At 43.7% G+C, this 24,844-nt stretch overlaps 1 protein-coding gene across 1 annotated transcript in view; it reads right to left on the minus strand.

Moving 5' to 3' along the window:
• Window positions 1-23,069, minus strand: part of KNG1 (kininogen 1) — a 108,143-nt gene extending 85,074 nt beyond the window's left edge. Inside the window, exons 1-3 of the mRNA XM_073626310.1 lie at window positions 22,823-23,069; window positions 6,151-6,264; window positions 2,372-2,459 (exon numbers count right to left, since the gene is read on the minus strand). Of these exons, the coding sequence (XP_073482411.1) occupies window positions 2,372-2,459; window positions 6,151-6,264; window positions 22,823-23,017 (397 nt within the window). The 5' untranslated portion in view covers window positions 23,018-23,069. The remainder of the gene's footprint in view (window positions 1-2,371; window positions 2,460-6,150; window positions 6,265-22,822) is intronic.
• Between the last annotated feature and the right edge of the window lie 1,775 nt (window positions 23,070-24,844).

Below are 24,844 nucleotides of genomic sequence, written 5' to 3' on the forward strand. Positions count from 1 at the left end.
CCGGTGTCATGTGACTCGTTAGTGTTAAAAGGTCTCAGGTGTGAATGGAGAGCAGGTGTGTTTAATTTGGTGTTATTACTCTCACTCTCTCATACTGGTCACTGGAAGTTCAACATGGCTCCTCATGGCAAAGAACTCTGAGGAGCTGAAAAAAAGAATTGTTGATCTACATAAAGATGGCCTAAGCTATAAGAAGATTGTCAAGACCCAGAAACTGAGCTGCAGCATGGTGGCCAAGACCATACAGCGGTTTAACAGGACAGGTTCCACTCAGAACAGGCCTCGCCATGGTCGACCAAAGAAGTTGAATGCACGTGCTCAGCGTCATATACATAGGTTGTCTTTGGAAAATAGACGTCTGAGTGCTGCCAGCATTGCTGCAGAGGTTAAAAGGGGTGGGGGTGGGGGGGTCATCCTGTCAGTGCTCAGACCATATGCCGCACACTGCATCAAATTGGTCTGCATGGCTGTCATCCCAGAAGAAAGCCTCTTCTAACGATGATGCACAAGAAAGACCGCAAACAGTTTGCTGAAGACAAGCAGATCAAGGACATGGATTACTGGTACCATGTCCTGTTGTCTGATGAGACCAAGATAAACTTATTTGGTTCAGATGGTGTCAAGCGTGTGGCGGCAACCAGGTGAGGCGTACAAAGACAAGTGTGCCTTGCCCACAGTCAAGCATGGTGGTGGGAGTGTCATGGTCTGGGGCTGCATGCGTGCTGCCGACACTGGGGAGCTACAGTTCATTGAGGGACTATGAATGCCAACATGTACTGTGACATACTGATCCCCTCCCTTCAGAGACTGGGCCGCAGGACAGTATTCCAACATAATGGCAACCCCAAACATACCTCCAAGACAACCACTGCCTTGCTAAAGAAGCTGAGGGTAAAGGTGATGGACTGGCCAAGCATGCCTCCAGACCTACACCCTATTGAGCATCTGTGGGGCCTCCTCAAATGGAAAGTGGAGGAGCACAAGATCTCTAACATCCACCAGCTCCATGATGTCACCATGGAGAAGTGGAAGAGGACTCCAGTGGCAACCTGTGAAGCTCTGGTGAACTCCATTTCCAAGAGGATTAAGGCAGTGCTGAAAAATAATGGCGGCAACACAAAATATTGACACTTTGGGCCCAATTGGGACATTTTCACTTAGGAGTGTACTCACTGTTGTTGCCAGCGGTTTAGACATTAATGGCTGTGTGTTGAGTTATTTTGAGGGGACAGCAAATTTACACTGTTATACAATCTGTATACTCACTACTTTACATTGTAGCAAAGTGTAATTTCTTCAGTGTTGTCAAATGAAAAGATATAATAAAATATTTACAAAATTGTGAGGGGTGCACTCACTTTTGTGAGATATATATATATATATATATATATATATATATATATATATATATATATATATATATATATATATATATATATATATATGTATGTATATATATATATATATATATATATATTCTAATAAAGATGTACACTTTTTTTTATTTAAATATTTGCATATTTGCACCTGAAAAGTCCATTTACTTTTTGAAAAACGTCTTGATAGTGTGGACAATGGAGGAAGAGATGACAGAGAACATAATATGGACAAGAGAGAGCTACCAGGATGTGGACTATAGAGGGAAAGCTGACAGAGAACATAGTATGGACCAGGGAGAGCCACCAGAATGTGGAAAATGAAGGGAAAGCTGACAGAGAATATACTATGGACAAGGGAGAGCTACCAGAATGTGGACAATGGAGGGAAAGCTGCAGAGAACATAGTATGTACAAGAGAGAGCTACAAGAATGTAGACAATGGAAGGAAAGCTGACAGAACATAGTATGGACAAGAAAGAGCTACAAGAATGTGAACAAAGAGAGAGCTGACAGAGAACATAGTATGGACAAGGGAGAGCTACAAGAATGTAGACAATGGAGGCAAAGCTGACAGAGAACATAGTATGGACAAGGGAGAACTACAAGACTGTAGACAATGGAGGGGAAGCTGACAGAGAACATAGTATGGACAAGGGAGAGCTACCAGAATGTGGTCAGTAGAGAGAAGCAGATAGAGAACATATTATGGACAAGGGAGAGCTACCAAAATGTGGACAATAGGGGGAGAGCTGACACAGAGAACATAGTATGGACAAGAGGAGAGCTACCAGAATGTGGACAATGGAGGGAGAGCTGACAGAGAACATAGTATGTACAAGGCAGATGTACCAGAATATGGACAATGGTGGAAAAGCTGAGAACATAGTATGTACAAGGGAGAGCTACCAAAATGTGGACAATAGAGGGATTGCTGCCAGAAAACAAATATGGAGTATGGTGAATGTGGGATTCACCAGTTTTAATGATCATACCTTTACTGATACTGCAATTCTGGGACACAACAGTCTGAATCGTCTTTTCATTGTTGACGAGGAGATGTGCTGAACATTTTCCCCATTCCTGCACAGATAGTTATCGATTGACTGACTAGTAAGAAAACTTTCTTGATAAATGACATAATAATAGCGCATTGTTTAGAGCCAAAATGAGAAATTCCAAGACATTTCTTTAAAATGTATTTTCACCCCCTTAACCCTCCAACTTCAGTTTCCAGCAGGAAACCTCTCCTTTACCCCCAAACACACTTACCCTAATGTTGACCTTGGTACAGTAGGGATGCATGGATACCAGTTTTTTAAAGGGGTTGAAAAGGTAAAAGTTTTTTCACCTTAATGCATTCTATGCATTAAGGTGAAAAAACATCTGACAATACCGGTCCCCCTAGCCCCCCCGTTTTACTTACCTGACCCCTCGAAAGTCCCGCGCTCGCCCCCGACATCCTCTTCGCCGCTCAGCCTAGCCGTTGATTGGTTACAGTGGATGGATTGAAAGCAGCTCAGGAATTGGCTCATGCTTCTGTCAATCACATCCAATGACGCGGCGCGCCGGGGGGCAGTGCCGAGTGATACTGTGAGCGGCTGTATCAAGGGAGCGCGCCCGCAAGCACTCAACACCATGCGAGAGAGCTCGCATGAAAGTGTTGAGTCCTTGCGGGGGGGAGCCGAGACAGCCGCCGAGGGACCCCAGAAGACCAGGTTCAGGGCCACTCTGTGCAAAACGAGCTGCACAGTGGAGGTAAGTATAACATGTTTGTTATTTAAAAAAAAAACTGATGAAATGAAAACTGATGGGAAAACCGCACAGATTTCACTTGCAGAGACATCAGCTTCACGCCAGTTTTCTTCTGTGTTGCAGTGACTTTTTACAGCCTGTTCACATATGTGTGGGCCAACCACAGTGTTATTTGAAAAATAATCCTTTGCAATTTCAGTCTGGTTTAGATGCGATTTGTAATCTTATACACTACAATTTGCATTGGAATCGCACTTGAACCACTGAACGAAATCGAACCGGACCTGACTTTGAAATCGCACTGCAAACCAGCCCATATACAGTCAGGTCTATAAATATTGGGACATTGACACAATTCTAATCTTTTTGGCTCTATACACCACCACAATGGATTTGAAATGAAACAAACAAGATGTGCTTTAACTGCAGACTTTCAGCTTTAATTTGAGGGTATTTACATCCAAATCAGGTGAATGGTGTAGGAATTACAACAGTTTGTATATGTGCCTCCCAATTTTTAAAGGACCAAAAGTAATGGGACAATTGGCTGCTCAGCTGTTCCATGGCCAGGTGTGTGTTATTCCCTCATTATCCCATTTACAAGGAGCAGATAAAAGGTCCAGAGTTCATTTCAAGTGTGCTATTTGCATTTGGAATCTGTTGCTGTCAACTCTCAATATGAGATCCAAAGAGCTGTCACTATCAGTGAAGCAAGCCATCATTAGGCTGAAAAAACAAACCCATCAGAGAGATAGCAAAAACATTAGATGTGGCCAAATCAATGGTTTGGAACATCCGTAAAAAGAAAGAATGCACTAACACCAGCAACACCAAAAGACCCGGAAGACCACGGAAAAAAACTGTGGTGGATGACCGAAGTTTTCTTTCCCTGGTGAAGAAAACACCCTTCACAACAGTTGGCCAGATCAAGAACACTGTCCAGGAGGTAGGTGTATGTGTGTGAAAGTCACCAATCAAGAGAAGACTTCACCAGAGTGAATACAGAGGGTTCACCACAAGATGTAAACCATTGGTGAGCCTCAAAAACAGGAAGGCCAGATTAGAGTTTGCCAAACAACATCTAAAAAAGCCTTCACAGTTCTGGAACAACATTCTATGGACAGATGAGACCAAGATCAACTTGTACCAGAGTGATGGGAAGAGAAGAGTATGGAGAAGGAAAGGAAATGCTCATGATCCAAAGCATACCACCTCATCACAGTGAAGCATGGTGGTGGTAGTGTCATGGCGTGGGCATGTATGGCTGCCAATGGAACTGGTTCTCTTGTATTTATTGATGATGTGACTGCTGACAAAAGCAGCAGGATGAATTCTGAAGTGTTTCTGGCAATATTATCTGCTCATATTCAGGAAGATGCTTCAGAACTCATTGGACGGCGCTTCACAGTGCAGATGGACAATGACCCGAAGCATACTGTGAAAGCAACCAAAGAGTTTAAGGGAAAGAAGTGGAATGTTATGCAATGGCCAAGTCAATCACCTGACCTGAATCCGATTGAGCATGCATTTCACTTGCTGAAGACAAAATTGAAGGGAAAATGCCCCAAGAACAAGCAGGAACTGAAGACAGTTGCAGTAGAGGCCTGGCAGAGCATCACCAGGGATGAAACCCAGCATCTGGTGATGTCTATGCGTTCCAGACTTCAGGCTGTAATTGACTGCAAAGGATTTGCAACCAAGTATTAAAAAGTGAAAATTTAATGGATGATTGTTAATCAATCCCATTACTTTTGGTCCCTTAAAAAGTGGGAGGCACATATACAAACTGTTGTAATTCCTACACCGTTCACCTGATTTTGGATGTAAATACCCTCAAATTAAAGCTGAAAGTCTGCAGTTAAAGCACATCTTGTTTGTTTCATTTCAAATCCATTGTGGTGTATAGCGCCAAAAAGATTAGAATTGTGTCGATGTCCCAATATTTATGGACCTGACTGTATATGTGAACCTGAGTCTAATGCCGCGTACACACGGTAGGACTTTTTAGCTACAAAAGTCCAACAGCCCATCCAACAGACTTTCGACAGACTTTCGACTGACTTTTGGTGGACTTTCAACTGACTTTCTAATGACCGGACTTGCCTACACACGATCACACCAAAGTCCGACAGATTCGTACATGATGACGTATACTGGACTAAAATAAGGAAGTTGATAGCCAGTAGCCAATCGCTGCCCTAGCGTCAGTTTTTGTCCGTCGGACTAGCATACAGACGAGCGGATTTCTGGGTCCGGCGGAGTTACGACGTAAAGATTTGAAGCATGTTCCAAATCTAAAGTCCATCAGATTTGCAACTGGAAAAGTCCGCTGAAGGTCCGGTGAAGCCCACACACGATCGGATTGTCCACCGGATTTGGTCCGTCGTCATCCGTCAGACAAGTCCGGTCGAAAAGTCCGACTGTATGTACGCGGCATAAAGGTATCAGTTTTAGTATCGGAGCATTTGTATAAGTACAAGTACTCGTGCAAATGCTTAGTATCAGCACCGATACTGGTATCGGATCAACGCTAGTATAGAGTAAAACAAATTTATAGTATTTATTTGGGTATCGAAAGAGCAATTAGTTAATGGATGGAGCATTGATATTTTAATTTACAGCGTATACAGGCTTTACACATCACATGTTGACCTCTTATACTGTATGTACTTGTTTTTTCATGTTTTACCAACCTCCAATGTCTTTTAAATGGAATTCTCCCTCATGGGACTAAATTTTCCATTTAGTTAACAGAAAATGCAGCAGAAAATGGCATCCCCAGAGCAGGACAAGTTGGTTTTACATACCAACTTGTCCTGCTCTGGCATCCCCAGAGCAGGACAAGTTAGTATGTAAAACTCTTCTCTGGCAAATTAGTAAAAAATCAGCCCATTGGCGCGACCCAAGTTTTTGACATAAGAAACATCCAAACAAGAATAACCAAATCAAATAATAATACTGATTTGTTAGTAAGACGGAAAGTACACATATCAAAGAGAAAGTGCATAAATACTCTTACTGGTTTGTTTGCCTGGAACTGGCAATCTTGCCAACTGTGCTCATTCTTCACTGTGCAGGAGCTTTCACGTATTTCATACTCAATATAATAATGTATTTGACCATTTGCGTTATGCTGTTAAAAAGGAGAGAAACACACCAAATTTGCAGCTTTACAGTTAAATACAGTAGAGAACATACAGTTATGCTCAAAGGTTTGCATACCCTGGCAGAAATTGTGAAATTTTGGCATTTATATTGAAAATATGACTAATCATGCAAGAAAAATTTTTTTTTTCAAGGATAGTGATCACATAGTTACATAATTAGTCAGGTTGAAAAAAGACACAAGTCCATCCAGTTCAACCTTAAAAACAATAAATAAAATAAAAAAATATCGTACAATCCAATATACCCAATTGTATACCCTCAGTTGATCCAGAGGGAGGCAAAAAACCCCAGCAGAGCATGCTCCAATTTGCTACAGCAGGAGAAAAAATTCCTTTCTGATCCCCCGAGAGGCAATCGGATTTTACCTGGATCAACTTTACCTATAAGTGTCAGTACCCAGTTATATTATGTACATTTAGGAAAGTATCCAGGCCTTTCTTAAAGCAATCTACTGAGCTGGCCAGAACCACCTCTGTCGAGAGTCTATTCCACATTTTCACAGTTCTTACTGTGAAGAAACCTTTGCGTATTTGGAGATGAAATCTCTTTTCCTCTAGACGTGAAGAGTGCCCCCGTGTCCTCTGGGTTGACCGTAAGGAGAATAACTCAACACCAAGATCACTATATGGACCCCTTATATATTTGAACATGTTGATCATATCCCCCCTTATTCTCCTCTTCTCAAGAGTGAATAAATTCAGTTCCTCTAATCTTTCCTCATAGCTGAGCTCCTCCATGCCTCTTATCAGTTTGGTTGCCCTTCTCTGCACTTTCTCCAGTTCCCCGATATCCTTTTTGAGAACTGGTGCCCAAAACTGAACTGCATTCCAGATGAGGTCTTACTAATGATTTGTAGAGGGGCAACATTATATCTCTCTCTCTCTAGAGTCCATACCTCTCTTAATACAAGAAAGGACTTTGCTCGCTTTGGAAACCACAGCTTGGCATTGCATGCTATTATTGAGCTTATGATCTACCAAAACCCCCAGATCCTTCTCCACCACGGATTCTCCCAGTTGTACTCCCCATAGCATGTATGATGCATGCATATTCTTAGCCCCCAAGTGCATAACTTTACATTTATCAACATTAAACCTCATCTGCCACATAGTCGTCCAATCAGACAGTGCATTGAGGTCGGCTTGTAAATTGGAGACATCCTGTAAGGACGTTATTCCACTGCATAGCTTGGTGTCATCTGCAAAGACAGAAATGTTACTTTTGATCCCAGTCCCTATATCATTTATAAAGATATTAAAAAGTAAGGGTCCCAGCACTGAACCTTGGGGTACACCACTGATAACCTTAGACCATTCAGAGTAAGAATCATTAACCACTACTCTCTGAATTCTGTCTTTTAGCCAGTTTTCTATCCATTTACAAACTGATATTTCCAAGCCTGTAGACTTTACCTTACACATGAGCCGTGTGTGGGGAACTGTGTTGAACGCTTTTGCAAAATCCAAGTATACCACATCCACAGCCACCCCTCTGTCCAAGGTTTTACTTTCTTCTTCATAAAAAGAAATCAGGTTTGTCTGACAACTTCTGTCTTTCATGAATCCATGCTGTCTGTTGCTTAAAATGTTTTTTTCCAGTAAGAACTCGTCTATGTGGTCTTTTATTAAACGCTCCAGTATCCTCCCGACTATAGAAGCTAAACTAACAGGTCTATAGTTACTTAGTAATGACTTTGACCCCTTTTTAAATATAGGCACCACGTTCGCCCTGCGCCAATCCAGTGGCACTGTTACCGTCATTAATGAGTCCCTAAAAATTAGATACAATGGCTTTGAAACTACAGAGCTCAATTCTTTTAGGATCCGTGGGTGGATGCCATCAGGTCCAGGTGCTTTATCCACCTTCAGTCTAAATCCTGGAGAGCAGCCCTCATCCTTGGAAAATTTGCTCTCTTGACGTTAAGTGTTTTTATCTTTCCCGTATGTATTTCTTGTTTACAGCTAACATCAAATGAAATCATGTTATGATCACTGCTACCCAGGTGTTCCCTAATCTGGACATTAGTAATAAGCTCTGCATGGTTTGAGATTACCAGGTCCAACAGAGCTTCATTCCTAGTTGGGGCCTCAATAAACTGGACCATAAAATTGTCCTGTAATAGGTTTATAAATTTTTGCCCTTTAACTGTCCCAGTATTGCCATTACTCCTGTCAATTTCTGGGTAGTTAAAATCCCCCATTATTATCACTGTCCCAGCCCTTGCAGCCCTTTCTATCTGTGCAAGGAGCTGAGTCTCCACCTCCTCGTTAACCTTGGGTGGTCTATAACAAACTCCAATGATTAACTTTGAACTACGCACATCTATATGCAGTTCCACCCATAATGCTTCAGACTCATCACACTCTCTTTCAACCAGGTCCTCTTTCACACTTGCTTTGAGATCACTTCTCACATAGAGACATACCCCGCCACCTTTCCTTTTTACCCTGTCTCTCCGAAAGAGTGCATAGCCAGGAATATTAATAGCCCAGTCATGTGAGGATTGAAGCCAAGTTTCAGCAATACCGATTACATCATAGCTCTCCTCATGCACCAGAGCTTCCAACTCGCCTATTTTGCTTGGCAGACTTCTGGCATTGGTGTACAAACACTTTAATGCATTATTACATTTTGCTCTGGTGTTTTTCATATCATTTTTAGTAGTACAAATGGCACTATAGTTTGCAATGGCTGTTTGCAACATGGGAAATTTCTTGTCACCTGCTATAACCCTCCCCCTATCTATCCCCATTCCACTCTCCATAATGTCTGACCCCTAACTGACCTTTCTGCCCGATGTAAATCTAGTTCACCCTCCCCTCTCAATCCTAGTTTAAATACTCCTCCAGCCTTCCCCTAAACCTCTCCCCCAGCACAGCAGACCCCCTTCCATTCAAGTGCAAACCGTCTTTAGCATATAGGTTGCACCCCAATGAAAAGTCAGCCCAGTGCTCTAGAAACCCAAATCCCTCCTCCCTGCACCAGGTCTTTAGCCATGCATTCAGCTCTCTAATCACCCCCTGCCTTTCCTGTGTTGCGCATGGCACAGGTAATATTTCAGAGAATATCACCTTGGAGGTCCTTCCCTTCAACTTGCAGCCTAGTTCTTTAAATTGATTCTTAAGGAGCCTCCAGCTTCCATGTATACTGTCATTGGTTCCAACGTGGACCAAGACAGCTGGGTCATGCCCAGCCCCTCCCAGTAATTTATCCACCCGGTCCACCACATGCCGAACCCTAGCACCAGGGAGACAGCAAACCATTCGGTTGAGGCGATCCTGGCGACAAATTATTCTATCAGTCCTTCTGATTATAGAATCCCCTATAACCATCAACTGTCTAGGCCTACCTGCATTCCCCTCACCACCTCTACTAGATGGGCTGCTCTCCCGGATGTTAGGGGTAGCAGTGACATCTAGGGCCGCCACCTCTGTGTTTTCCACCTCCACATCTTCACCCAACTCGGCAAATTTGTTTTGATGCACAAATACAGGACTGGCCTTCCTTTTCTGCGAGCCCCTTCCACTCCCTCTAACTACATTAACCCATCTTCCTATCTGATAATCCTGACTTGCCCCTCCACCCTCCACATCAACCCTACTGACCACCTGCTCAGCGAGCAGAGGACCCCTTTCAAGGTTGTCCTTTCTGCCCAGTGTTGCAACTTGCTCCTCCAGATCTCTAAAATCTCCAAATTTTCCACTTCTTATTAAATGATTGAACAGTACTGACTGGCATATTCAGGGCTGTGGGTTTTTTTTCATACCCTTTTCGATCTTAATAAAGTTCCATTACTTTGTTACGCAGGTCTTTTTGACTGTTCTTTTCTACCTCCTCATGGCTCAGTGTCTAGCCTGCTTAGTGCATCCAAGTGAGAGCTAACAAACTCATTGACTATTTATACACAGACACTAATTGTGATTTAAAAAGCCACAAATGTAAGAAATGAACCTTTAATTGCCATTTTAACCTGTGTGTGCCACCTTCTGTGTCTGTACCAAGGCCAAACATTCCAGGGTATGTAAACTTTTCATCAGGGCCATTTGGGTGATTTCTGTTATTATTATGATTTAAAAAGGATCCAAAAAACTATGTGATAATAAATGGCTTCATGTGATCACTATCCTTGAATAAAAGACAGTTTTTTGGCATGATTAGTCATATTTTCAATATAAATGCCAAAATGTCACAATTTCTGCCAGGGTATGCAAACTTTTGAGCACAACTGTATATATAGAGATATAAAAACACACATGTAACTTGATTTATGGTGTGAGGAAGATTATGACCATGTAATATATACAGTATCTCACAGAAGTGAGTACACCCCTCACATTTTTGTAAATATTGTATTATATCTTTTCATGTGACAACACTGAAGGAATTACACTTTGCTACAATGTAAAGTAGTGAGTGTACAGCTTATATAACAGTGTAAATTTGCTGTCCCCTCAAAATACTTCAACACACAGCCATTAATGTCTAAACCGCTGACAACAAAAGTGAGTACACCCCTAAGTGAAAATGTCCAAATTGGGCCCAAAGTGTCAATATTTTGTGTGGCCACCATTGTTTTCCAGCACTGCCTTAACCCCCTTGGGCATGGAGGTCTCCAGAGCTTCATAGGTTGCCACTGGAGTCCTCTTCCACTCCTCCATGACGACATTGCGAAGCTGGTGGATGTTAGAGACCTTGCTCTCCTCCACCTTCTGTTTGAGGATGCCCCACAGATGCTCAATAGGGTTTAGGTCTGGAGACATGCTTGGCCAGTCAATCACTCTTACCCTCAGCTTATTAAGCAAGACAGTGGTCGTCTTGGAGGTGTGTTTGGGGTCGTTATAATGTTGCAATACTGCCCTGCGGCCCAGTCTTCAAAGGGAGGGGATCATGCTCTGCTTAAATTAATCACAGTGCATGTTGGCATTCATGGTTTCCTCAATAAACTTTAGCTCCCCAGTGCCGGCAGCACTCATGCAGCCCCAGATCATGACACTCCCACCACCGTACTTGACTGTTGGCAAGACACACTTGTCTTTGTACTCCTAACCTGGTTGCTGCCACACACGATTTACACCATCTAAACCAAAGAAGTTTATCTTTGTCTCATCAGACCACAGGACATGGTTCCAGTAATCCATGTCCTTAGTCTGCTTGTCTTCGGCAAACTGTTTGCGGGCTTTCTTGTGCATCATCTTTAGAAGAGGCTTCCTTCTGGGATGGCAGCCATGCAGACCAATTTGATGCAGTGTGCGGCATATGGTCTGAGCAATAGCAGGCTGACTCCCCACCCCTTCAACCTCTGCAGCAATGCTGGCAGCACTCATACACCTATTTCCCAAAGGCAATCTCTGGATATGACGCTGAGCATGTGCACTCAACTTCTTTGTCGACCATGGCAAGTCCTGCTCTGAGTGGAACTTGTCCTGGTTAATCGCTGTATGGTCTTGGCCACTGTGCTGCAGCTCAGTTTCAGGGTCTTGGCAATCTTCTTATAGCCTAGGCCATCTTTATGTAGCAACATTTTTTTTTTCAGATCCTCATAAAGTTCTTTGCCATGAGGTGCCATGTTGAACTTCCAGTGACCAGTATGAGAGATTAAGAGTGATAACATCAAATTTAACACACCAGCTCCCCATTCACACCTGAGACCTTGTAACACTAACGAGTCACATGACACTGGCTAATTGGGCCCAATTTGGACATTTTCACTTAGGGGTGTACTCACTTTTGTTGCCGGCGGTTTAGACATTAACCACTTAGGGACCGGAAAAATTTGCCCCTTTAATGACCAGGACATTTTTTCGAAACAGCACTGCGTCACTTTAACTGACAATTGCGCGGTCGTGCGACGTTGTCCTTTTTTTCCCCACAAATAGAGCTTTCTTTTGGTCATATTTGATCATCTCTGCGGTTTTTATTTTTTGCGCTATAAACACACAAAGACTGCCATTTTTTTAAAAAAAAACTTTTTAAAAATTTTTTGCTATAATACATTTTCAAAAAAAATATATAACAAAACTAATTTATTCATCAGTTTAGGCGATATATATTCTACATATTTTTGTTTTAAAAAATCGCAATAGGCGTACATTGGTTTGTTTGCGCAAAAGTTATCGCGTCTACAATCTATGGGACTCTTATTTTTTATTTTTTTACTGGTAATGGTGGCAATCTGAGATTTTTAGCAGATCTGCTACATTGCGGCGGACAAATCTGACCCCAAGTTACACTTTTTGGGGACCAGTGACATTATTACATTGATCAATGCTATAAAAATGCACTGATCAATGTAAAAATGACACTGGCAGAGAAGGTGTTAACACTAGGGGGCGATCAAGGGGTTAACTGTGTTCCCTCAGCGTGTTCTAACTGTAGGGGGTTGAGCTGCCAGGGACATGACAGAGATCACTGCAGGGCCGATCCTAGGGTCACCGGCGCCTGGGTGCAGAAATATTTCTGGCGCCCCCACATGGGCGTGGTCATCTTACCAACTCCTCCCCTTTACAAATGTTTCTATGGCAACGACTCAAACACAGACATGCTCCCCTAAGAAGTCTTTGTTACCCTGGGATCCTCCTGTGATCTTTTAATAAAGAAAATACAGGAAGAGAGTACACTAATGAGACCTGGAGGGGAGTCTCTCTGATGCACACAGAGATGGCTTCTGTTAGAGAGTCTGTTAGAAAGAGCCCCCAGACATATTACAGAAGATGGTCAGAGACTGCAGACATAGTACAGGAGATGATCAAAGACTGCAGACATACTACAGGAGATGATCAGAGACTGCAGACATAGTACAAGAGATGATCAGAGACTGCAGACATACTACAGGAGATGATCAGAGACTGCAGACATACTACAGGAGATGATCAGAGACTGCAGACATAGTACAGGAGATGATCAGAGAATGCAGACATAATACAGGAGATGATCAGAGAATGCAGACATAATACAGGAGATGATCAGAGACTGCAGACATAATACAGGAGATGATCAGAGACTGCAGACATAGTACAGGAGATGATCAAAGACTGCAGACATAGTACAGGAGATGATCAGAGAATGCAGACATAATACAGGAGATGATCAGAGACTGCAGACATAATACAGGAGATGATCAGAGACTGCAGACATAATACAGGAGATGATCAGAGACTGCAGACACAGTACAGGAGATGATCAGAGACTGCAGACATAGTACAGAAGATGATCAGAGACTGCAGACATACTACAGGAGATGATCAGAGACTGCAGACATAGTACAGGAGATGATCAGAGACTGCAGACATAGTACAGGAGATGATCAGAGACTGCAGACATAGTACAGGAGATGATCAAAGACTGCAGACATACTACAGGAGATGGTCAGAGACTGCAGACATAGTACAGGAGATGATCAGAGACTGCAGACAGGATTTAAGAGATGATCAGAGACTGCAGACATAGTACAGGAGATGATCAGAGACTGCAGACATAGTACAGGAGATGATCAGAGACTGCAGACAGAGTACAGGAGATGATCAGAGACTGCAGACATAATACAAGAGATGATCAGAGACTGCAGACATAGTACAGGAGATGGTCAGAGACTGCAGACATAGTACAGGAGATGATCAGAGACTGCAGACACAATACAAGAGATGATCAGAGACTGCAGACATGGTACAGGAGATGATCAGAGACTGCAGACATAGTACAGGAGATGGTCAGAGACTGCAGACATAGTACAGGAGATGATCAGAGACTGCAGACATGGTACAGGAGATGATCAGAGACTGCAGACATAGTACAGGAGATGATCAGAGACTGCAGACAGGATATAAGAGATGATCAGAGACTGCAGACATAGTATAGGAGATGGTCAGAGACTGCAGACATAGTACAGGAGATGATCAGAGACTGCAGACATAATACAGGAGATGGTCAGAGACTGCAGACATAATACAGGAGATGATCAGAGACTGCATTTCCTATGAACGTTAGTAGATAATGGCCGATCGGCCCTCTCACCTGACCCAGCGATACAGCAACGGTTCCTCTGATCAGGAGTCAGCTCACTCTGAATTGCCCGTGGTGACTCCGCTGGGTAGAGCCCAGATCTGTATTCTGGCAATGACTCCATTCCTTTCTCTGCCAGGGATTGCGCTAGGCTGAGTGGCTTTCCCTCATGTGGCGCAGGTCAGCAGGGTTCTCTCTCTGATGGTGTTCCCTCAGCACTGTCCTCTCCCTCTGGAGTCCTGGGTGTACTTCCCTGAAAGCTTTCCCGGGCTCCTGGCTCTCTCTCTCCCATTCAGCTGAGCATGCTGTGTGAGCTGCAGTTTCCGTGTTACAGTGGGGCTGCCAGTCCTCGGGACTACATGTCCCACAATCCTCTTCTCTGCTCCTTTTTCTATTCTGTTTCTTCCCTTGGTATATGAAGGCAGGGGAAGATACATAGTGGGCAGCTGTGCTGGCAAGCGCTGCTCACTAGTACAGCAGTGTGCGCAAGAGGGAGAGGGAGGGGGGAAAGAAGAGCCTGCAGCTGCATTGGCATCACTAGGGTTGGGGTCACCCCCCCCTTCCACTATAGTCACCCCTCAGTACAGACCCCCCTCCACTAAGTATAGACCCCCTCCATCAGTGCAGAACCCGCACTAAGTATAAACCCCTCCCTCAGTACAGACCTTACTCAGTACAGACCCCCCCAGGAAAACCCCCCCTCCATTAGTACAGACCCCCCCAGGACAGACCCCCCTCCATTAGTAACGTCCCCCAGGACAGACCCCCCTCCATTAGTACAGACCCCCAGGACAGACCCCTCCTTCATTAGTACAGACCCCCCCAGGAAAGACCCCCCTCTGTTAGTACAGACCCCCAGGACAGACCCCCTCAATTAGTACAGATCCCCCAGGACAGACCCCCCTCCATTAGTACAGACCCCCCAGGACAGACCGCCCTCCATTAGTACAGACCCCCCAGGACAGAGCCACCCCTCCATTACTACAGACCCCCGACGACAGAGCCCCCTCCATTAGTACAGACCCCCCTCCATTACTATAGACCCCCCAGGACAGAGCCCCCTCCATTAGTACAGACCCCCCAGGACAGACCCCCCTCCATTAGTACAGACCCCCCAGGACAGGGCCCCCCTCCATTACTACAGACCCCCAAGGACAGACCCCCCTCCAATAGTACAGACCCCCCCAGGACAGAGCCATCCCTCCATTACTACAGACCCCCCAGGACAGAGCCCCCTCCATTAGTACAGACCCCCCAGGACAGACCCCCCCTCCATTACTACAGACCCCCCCAGGACAGAGCCCCCTCCATTAGTACAGACCCCCCAGGACAGACCCCCCTCCATTAGTGCAGACCCCCCAGGACAGAGCCCCCCTCCATTACTACAGACCCCCCAGGACAGACCCCCCTCCAATAGTACAGACCCCCAGGACAGAGCCACCCCTCCATTACTACAGACCCCCCAGGACAGAGCCCCGTCCATTAGTACAGACCCCCCAGGACAGACCCCCCCTCCATTACTACAGACCCCCCAGGACAGAGCCCCCCTCCATTACTACAGACCCCCAGGACAGACCCCCCTCCATTAGTACAGACCCCCCAGGACAGACCCCCCTCCATTAGTACAGACCCCCCAGGACAGAGCCCCCTCCATTAGTACAGACCCCCCAGGACAGACCCCCCTCCATTAGTACAGACCCCCAGGACAGAGCCCCCCCCTCCATTACTACAGACCCCAGGACAGAGCCCCCCTCCATTACTACAGACCCCCCAGGACAGAGCCCCCTCCATTAGTACAGACCCCCCAGGACAGACCCCCCTCCATTAGTACAGACCCCCCAGGACAGAGCCCCCCCCTCCATTACTACAGACTCCCAGGACAGAGCCCCCCTCCATTACTACAGACCCCCCAGGACAGACCCCCCTCCAATAGTACAGACCCCCCCAGGACAGAGCCACCCCTCCATTACTACAGACCACCCAGGACAGAGCCCCCTCCATTAGTACAGACCCCCCAGGACAGACCCCCCTCCATTACTACAGACCCCCCAGGACAGAGCCCCTCCATTAGTACAGACCCCCCAGGACAGAGCCCCCCCCTCCATTACTACAGACCCCCAGGACAGAGCCCCCCTCCATTACTACAGACCCCCAGGACAGACCCCCCTCCAATAATACAGACCCCCAGGACAGAGCCCCCCCTCCATTACTACAGACCCCCCAGGACAGACCCCCCTCCAATAGTACAGACCCCCCCAGGACAGAGCCACCCCTCCATCACTACAGACCCCCCAGGACAGAGCCCCCTCCATTAGTACAGACCCCCCAGGACAGACCCCCCCTCCATTACTACAGACCCCCCGGGACAGAGCCCCCCTCCATTACTACAGACCCCCAGGACAGAGCCCCCCTCCATTACTACAGACCCCCCAGGACAGACCCCCCTCCATTAGTACAGACCCCCCCAGGACAGAGCCCCCCCTCCATTACTACAGACCCCCAGGACAGAGCCCCCCTCTATTAGTAATGACCCCCCAGGGCAGACCCCCCTTCTCCATTAGTACAGACCCCCCCCCCTCCATTAGGGTACAGTACATATGATAAAAACACCCGGGCGGCAGCTGGAGAGGAGAGTGTGCAGCCGCGCCGCCTGGGTGGAGTACAGAAGAGTACACAGCAGGCATGAGAGACACAGAGAGGAGGAGAATGTGTCAGCACGGACCGCTCCCCCCCCCCCGCGCGCGCGCGAGACATCACTCACTGCACGGCTGGTCTCTCTCCACACAGAGACCAGCCGCTCTGCCTCCATTCTCATCTTCGGCTGGCCTGGCTGTTCTCCTTCTCTGACAGAAGCAGGGAGGGGCTTGAGCAGTGAATACAGCGGCGCCTTTCTTCTTAGAACACCAGCAGAGAGGCGCCACGGGACACAAACAAGAGGAGGAGGGAAGGGAGCACTCTGGCGCTGAGGTGCACTGCACCCCGTGCACCCGTCTGGGATCGGCCCTGGATCACTGTTCCCAATCAATGGGAACAGTAGATCTCTGACATGTCCCCTGTCAGAATGGTGATCCGCCATGTTTACAAAGGCAGATCCCCATTCTGCCTCTGTACTAGGCAATCGCGGGTCACTGGCAGACATCGAGTCCGCCCAACCCGCAGGCACGCTCCAGCAGCGTGCAGCGGGTGTGCGCCTGCCCGCCACTGTGCCTGCATGGGCTGCCATACAGCTACAGTAATTTGCGCACCTGTCGCCGTATAAAGGCGGCTGGTCGGCAACTAGTTATTGGATGTGTGTTGAGTTATTTTGAGGGGACAGCAAATTTACACTGTTATACAAGCTGTACACACACAACTTTACATTGTAGCAAAGTGTCATTTCTTCAGTGTTGTCACATGAAAAGATATAATAAAATATTTACAAAAATGTGAGGGGTGTACTCACTTTTGTGAGATACTGTAATTCATGTAAATATACTATATCGGTATTTCAAATTAAGGGTCCATCCACAAAGAGGCGCTCCTACGCGGTGCATTTAACACATGCATAGGATTAAGGCTGAGTTTAGAAGCATGGCAAGATTGTCACTCCTCTGTAAAGTCACATTCAGATCACTTATCAGAGGCGTTTGACATTGCCTCCTTACCTCCCGTTTTAGCCCCATAAATGCTGCCCCACCACGCCACAATGGCGTACATTGCACGCAATTGCCGTGTGGCCCCATTTGCTGGAATGGCTCACGCTTAGCGGTGCTACTGACCACAAAATGTGACATGGGGGATAATTTTTTAAGCAACCCAAAGCAGGGAGGCCATAACATGTGCACACCCCGTCTACTGTCTTTGCAGCTTAAGGAAGGGAGGGGTGGTAAAAACACTGCCTAATGTACCACAATGAACAAAAACATTGCTCAAATGGAACAAAAATAACATGTACTAAGATAAATTTAGTGCCTTGCAAAAGTATTTACCCCCTTGGCTTTTTACCTATTTTATTACATTACAGCTTTTAGTTCAATGTTTTTTTAATCTGAATTATATGTGATGGATCAGAACACAATAGTCTAAGTTGGGGAAGTGAAATTAGAAAAAATATATGCATAAAACTATTTTTCAGAAATAAAAAACTGATAATTGGCATGTGCGTATGTATTCACCCCCTTTGTTATGAAGCCCATAAAAAGCTCTGGTGCAACCAATTACCTTCAGAAGCCACATAATTAGTGAAATGATGTCCACCTGTGTGCAATCTAAGTGTCACATGATCTGTCATTACATATACACACCTTTTTGAAAGGCCCCAGAGGCTGCAACACCTAATCAAGAGGCACCACTAACCAAACACTGCCATGAAGACCAAGGAACTCTCCAAACAAGTAAGGGACAATGTTGCTGAGAAGTACAAGTCAGGGTTAGGTTATAAAAAAAAATCAAAATCTTTGATGATCCCTAGGAGCACCATCAAATCTATCATAACCAAATGGAAAGAACATGGCACAACAGCAAACCTGCCAAGAGACGGCCGCACACCAAAACTCACAGACCGGGCAAGGAGGGCATTAATCAGAGAGGCAGCACAGAGACCTAAGGTAACCCTGGAGGAGCTGCAGAGTTCCACAGCAGAGACTGGAGTAACTGTACATTGGACGACAATAAGCCATACGCTCCATAGAGTTGGGCTTTATGGCAGAGTGGCCAGAAGAAAGCCATTACTTTCAGCAACAAACAAAATGGCACGTTTTGAATTTGGGAAAAGGCATGTGGGAGACTCCCAAAATGTATGGAGGAAGGTGCTCTGGTCTGATGAGACTAAAATTGAACTTTTTGGCCATCAAAGAAAACGCTATGTCTGGCGCAAACCCAACACATCACATCACCCAAAGATCACCATCCCCACAGTGAAACAGGGTGGTGGCAGCATCATTCTGTGGGGATGTTTTTCAGCACTTGGGACTGGGAAACTGGTCAGAGTTGAGGGAAAGATGGATGGTGCTAAATACAGGGATATTCTTGAGCAAAACCTGAACCACTCTGTGTGTGATTTGAGGCTAGGATGGAGGTTCACCTTCCAGCAGGACAATGACCCCAAACACACTACTAAAGCAACACTTGGTTTAAGGGGAAACATGTAAATGTGTTGGAATGGCCTAGTCAAAGCCCAGACCTCAGTCCAATAGAAAATCTGTGGTCAGACTTAAAGATTGCTGTTCACAAGCGCAAACCATCTAACTTGAAGGAGCTGGAGCAGTTTTGCAAGGAGGAATGGGCAAAAATTCCAGTGGTAAGATGTGGTAAGCTCATAGAGACTTATCCAAAGCGACTTGGAGCTGTGATAGCCACAAAAGGTGGCTCTACAAAGTATTGACTTTAGGGGGGGTGAATAGTTATGCACATTGACTTTTTCTGTTATTTTGCCTTATTTGTTGTTTGCTTCACAATAATAATTAAAAAAAATCTTCAAAGTTGAGGTAATGTTCTGTAAATTAAATGATACAAATCCTTAAACAATCCATGTTAATTCCAGGTTGTGAGGCAACAAAACACGAAAAATGCCAAGGGGGTGAATACTTTTGCAAGACACTGTATGTAGGTTGTCATTACTGACCTAATTTGGAAAAATTGCTAGTTGCCTGGTGGTCTAGTTTTATTATTTTCTGGGTCATTTACCAGGAAACAGCATGCAACCAGATAAAGTATCTAAAGCCTCTTTTTTTTTTTTTTTTAAATAGAGTGATGTGGAGTTAGACGCTCTGTCAAGTTTTTACAGCTGTCTGTGTCCCTTTTAGGGAGCATCATCCTCTGTGTCCTTGTTACACTTGCCACTGGGACTGAAATTCAAATACTAGCAGCCTACATAGTACAGATTTCATGATTACTGATTTGTTGCTGTTATATACTTTCTTATGATTACTTATTCCTATTGTTGTCCAGTGTGTACATTTGTACCTGTACTGACATGAGAACGAAAATAGAGGATCATGAAGGCACAAGTATTGCATTTTTGTATACTATAGCAGGAATATGTTTTTTTCCCTGTGGACATGTGAAATACATTTGTTTGAACTTTAAACCCATAGGCAATGCAAAAACATAATTTCGTTATGTTGTTTACTTTATGTGAAAAAAACACACGTAATGTAACCTGTGACCTAGGAATTGTTTAAAAAGCAAGAATCATGTTTATTCTGCTCCCACACTGTCCTTGTCCTAGATCAAAACAGATAAAGATTAGAGATAGAAAAGTCTGAGAGATACTATTAGTTCCATTTCAAATGCATAATGCATGCAATATTTTTATTATCTTTATTACTGTAAGGCTGTAAGGCAGTTCATGCATTTTTTTTTTTTTTTGTTCAATCTGCTGGAAATGCCTAAATTTCCCCATCCACCCATTTGAAATGGATGGGAGAATCACTCTCGTTGTGGTAGGCTGGAGCTTTCCCTGCCATCAGAATACACTGATTAGTGTTGCCGCCGGCTATAAGGCTATAACCCCTTTCTCATGTGAGATCCACCTATTTTATTTACCTTTTTTTTTTGGTCACTTAGGGTGTATCATCTCATATGGAGAGCTGCTGCTTATGCTCAGAATAAGCTGGAATCTGAACTTTCATAAGCATCCCTGTGAGGTTAATTATACAGTTACTATTGTGTTTATGCTGATTAACGTTCCTGTGCCAATATACTCTTTTATAGTTTATTACTTTAATCTGCCAAAACAGTTTGCTTATCTTTTAAAGGGTTGTGAGTATAATTCTTGTGCACCTGCTGGGGGCTTACGGAAAGGTATTCTGGTGGTGTCATTGAGGGTGAGGCTTCACATAGGGCTGGACCAAAGCAGAGGACCCTAATCACCAGCGGCACCTCCAGGGGTAGTGCTACATATGAATAAAAATGATGGTCATCTATCGCTGATGAAAGTGAGTAGCTAATTTCACAGTTACATTTGTTAACATTTGAATATGCTACAAATCTGTTTAATTATGTATTGCTTTATTGATTCTTTTGGCTATTTCATTATCTCTAATATACTTAGGTCTGTTTTGTTTAGTTGTTTCTTGTGTTTTTAAACAAACATAAATCCTGTTAAACCCACTTTTCCTGTGTTCCGGATCGTAAAATAGTCTTATTGGAAGTGGGATTTGAGCATTGGCCAATTCATTTTAAACCTTTGTAACCCATACTGTTATAGAGGCCAGAATTGTGGTTGTGAGACTATGGAATGATACAAAAACACCCTCTCTCTCTCTGTGGTCATCCAGATAATTAATGACCACATCATATACAAAACATTTTAAAATGTTCTTGTGCAATTTTCCTTTAGATTTACCAAAACCATGTAATACGAGATCAAGCCTAAACACTTTCTATTTTTTGTATGCAATAAGGCAGGCCCTTGCTCTACACAGTTGAAGGTAAATATAAAGGAAATTGAACAAGAAAATTGCATAATGTACGGCCAGCATTACACTTAATAACTTCTGGCAACAATGGGGCCCTTGGCTATTTGATAACAGATGCACCACCCTAATTTAGAACAATATATCCTAATTTCCTAATCTCAGGATCATATTTTCATACTTTGTTATTAGATGTTACTACTGCATACAGCCTTTATGTTTTAATATGTGTTTTCTCTCTAAATAAAGACTCCTTTCTTTCTTATCTTGACGAACCACACTGTAAGGGGGTACAAATTTTTCTGCTGGTTCCACTTTTTCCATCATTAGACCCACGTTAACAATTGTACCAATGGCTTGATACTCTTGACATACCAAACTATGTACTGTGTACCCCTTACTGAACTAATTGATTGTTATTCAAGTACTTATTTCTATATCTAATAAAGAAACAAAGTTAAAAGAAATCCTGTAAAAAAAGGGTGTAAAAAAATTCAAGTAAATAAATGACTTTGTTGTCCATGACAACTGATTAGGTGCTTCTATTACTCTTTGCATTGAATAATCTGCTATAAATATAGAAGGTGAAGTCAGTTACTTTGATAACACCTCTTTTCTTCAGTCCAGTTTAAAGAATCAGTCAATATAAAATATATGTTTACATTTTGTCTGGATAGTGGAGGATTAATACATTCACCAATTTATAACAGTAATGTCAAAGTTATGATCTGCCTTCCCAGTTTCTTTATTTTGTCCCTCTAGTACAATGGATTCTTACACTTCCCTTTACAGCAGGAGTCTCACTTTTTTGTTGCATTCTCAATAGTTTACATAAATGCAATTAAACAAACCTTTTCAATAGGAATGACTCTCTTGCAATGGTCATGACAGGTCGACAAACATGAAAATGTATGGCATTTATTATTATTATTTGGGTTTCTAAGAGATGTAAAAAAATTCTGGATAATTTAAACTTGTTTTTGCCATACTGATAGTTCAGTTTTGGGGCATTAAGCCTTTGACACATAACTACTCAAACAGATATAAAGCTTTGCAAATTACAATAGAATGAGTCCCTAATGGCAAGGCACATGATGCTAATGCTATGATGTTGAGATGTATACATACCCTTTTTTTGGCATCTTCAACTCTGAACAGAACAAATTGGTTCCCATCTTCTTTAGCATTATTGTAGGACCTCAGTGCTTCATCCACTGCCTTGAAAATATTTGAGTCATCGCAGTCCACAGCAATATCTGGAAATGCAACAGCACCATTTAAAAAACAATAAAAACAGAGAAACAGCACTGGCAGGAGCTTCATTGCTTGAAGAGATCAGAAGTAGTGCAATTACAAATGAATTAGAAAGAAAAAACAATTTTGCTTACATCGGAAAGGGTCATCAGACTTTGAATACAAATATTACCCCCCTTCGCACTTTGCAAATACTCTGCAAGATTTGCACAAACAAAGCTGTGCATGTCAATCAGGGCAAGGTTTTTCTAGGATGTAAGAAGTCTCTGGTGTTTCCTCTCTTTGGCTTTTTATACTGCTCTTCCTATACATAAACACATACAAAATATTAATTTTTATGTTTCATTCTCCCTATTGTTTTATCACTAGTGTGTCTTATATATCAGTGTATTTTTTTATCTACATGTGAAGGTATATCTTTATTGATTTAGTGGTGGGGCTTGTGTAGTCAAATGGTCAAAGTGGCCCTGCATGTTATACAGGCAATAGCATTATTAGAAGCTATGGATATACAGTGCCTTGAAAAAGTATTGATACCCCTTGAAATTTTCCCAATTCTGTCTTGTTACAACCAAAAACGTAAATGTATTTTATTGGGATTGTATGTGATAGATGAACACAAAGTGCACATAATTGTGAAGTGGAAGAAAAAAGATAAAAGGTTTTCAATTTTTTTTACAAAAAAATATCTGAAAAGTGTGGCGTGCATTTGTATTCAGCCCTCTTTACTCTAATACCTCTAACTAAAATTTAGTGGAACCAATTGCCTTCAGAAGTCACCTAATTAGTAAATAGAGTCCACCTGTGTGTAATTTAATCTCAGTATAAACACAGCTGTTCTGTGAAGCCCTCAGAGGTTTGTTAGAGAACCTTAGTGAACAAACAGCACCATGAAGGCCAAGGAACACACCAGACAGGTCAGGGATAACGTGAACTAAGGGGTAACTATGTAACTATGGATGGAGCCAAATACAGGGCAATCTTAGACGAAAACCTGGTAAAGTCTGCAAAAGACTTGAGACTGGAGTGGAAGTTCACCTTCCAGATGGACAATGACCCTAAACATACAGCCAGAGCTACAATGGAATGGTTTAGATCAAAGTATATTCATGTGTTAGAATGGCCCAGTCAAAGTCCAGACCTAAATCCAATTGATAATCTGTGGCAAGACTTAAAAATTGCTGTTCACAGACGCTCTCCAACCAATTTGACAGAGCATGAGCTATTTTGCAAAGAAGAATGGGCAGAAATTTCACTCTCTAAATGTGCAAAGCTGGTATAGACATACCCAAAAAAGACTTGCAGCTGTAATTACAGCAAAAGGTGGTTCTACTGGCTGAATACAATCCATACATACATACATTTTGATTAGGGGTATCAGAGTAAAGAGGGCTGAATACGACCTCTCTCCTATCACAGTTTTATGATCTTGGTTCCCTTCCAGAGTCTATGTCGGAGGCGGTGGTGGTGTTGGTGCCCAAACCCGGTAGGGACCCTGAGGAATGCGCTTCCTTTAGGCCCATATCTCTCATCAATGCAGATGCCAAATTACTGGCCAAAATTCTGGCTCTTAGATTAGCCACAGTGATTGAAGACCTAATTCATCAAGACCAGACGGGGTTCATGCCGGGGAAGGGCACCGATATCAATATACGTAGGCTTTTTGTCAATCTTGATACAACACATGACAAGGTAGGCACTAGAGTCATTGCTTCCCTGGACGCGGAGGAAGCATTTGACTCCGTTGAATGGGGCTTTCTATGGGAGGTATTAAAAAGATTTGGATTTGGCCAAAAATTTTTAAATTGGATTGGCTTATTATATAACTCGCCCAAGGCCAGGATCCGTGTTAACGACACCCTGTCTGACTATTTTCTCCTCCAGAGGGGCACGAGG

This window comes from Aquarana catesbeiana, linkage group LG04, assembly GCF_042186555.1.
Source record: "Aquarana catesbeiana isolate 2022-GZ linkage group LG04, ASM4218655v1, whole genome shotgun sequence".
Lineage (NCBI taxonomy): Eukaryota > Metazoa > Chordata > Amphibia > Anura > Ranidae > Aquarana > Aquarana catesbeiana.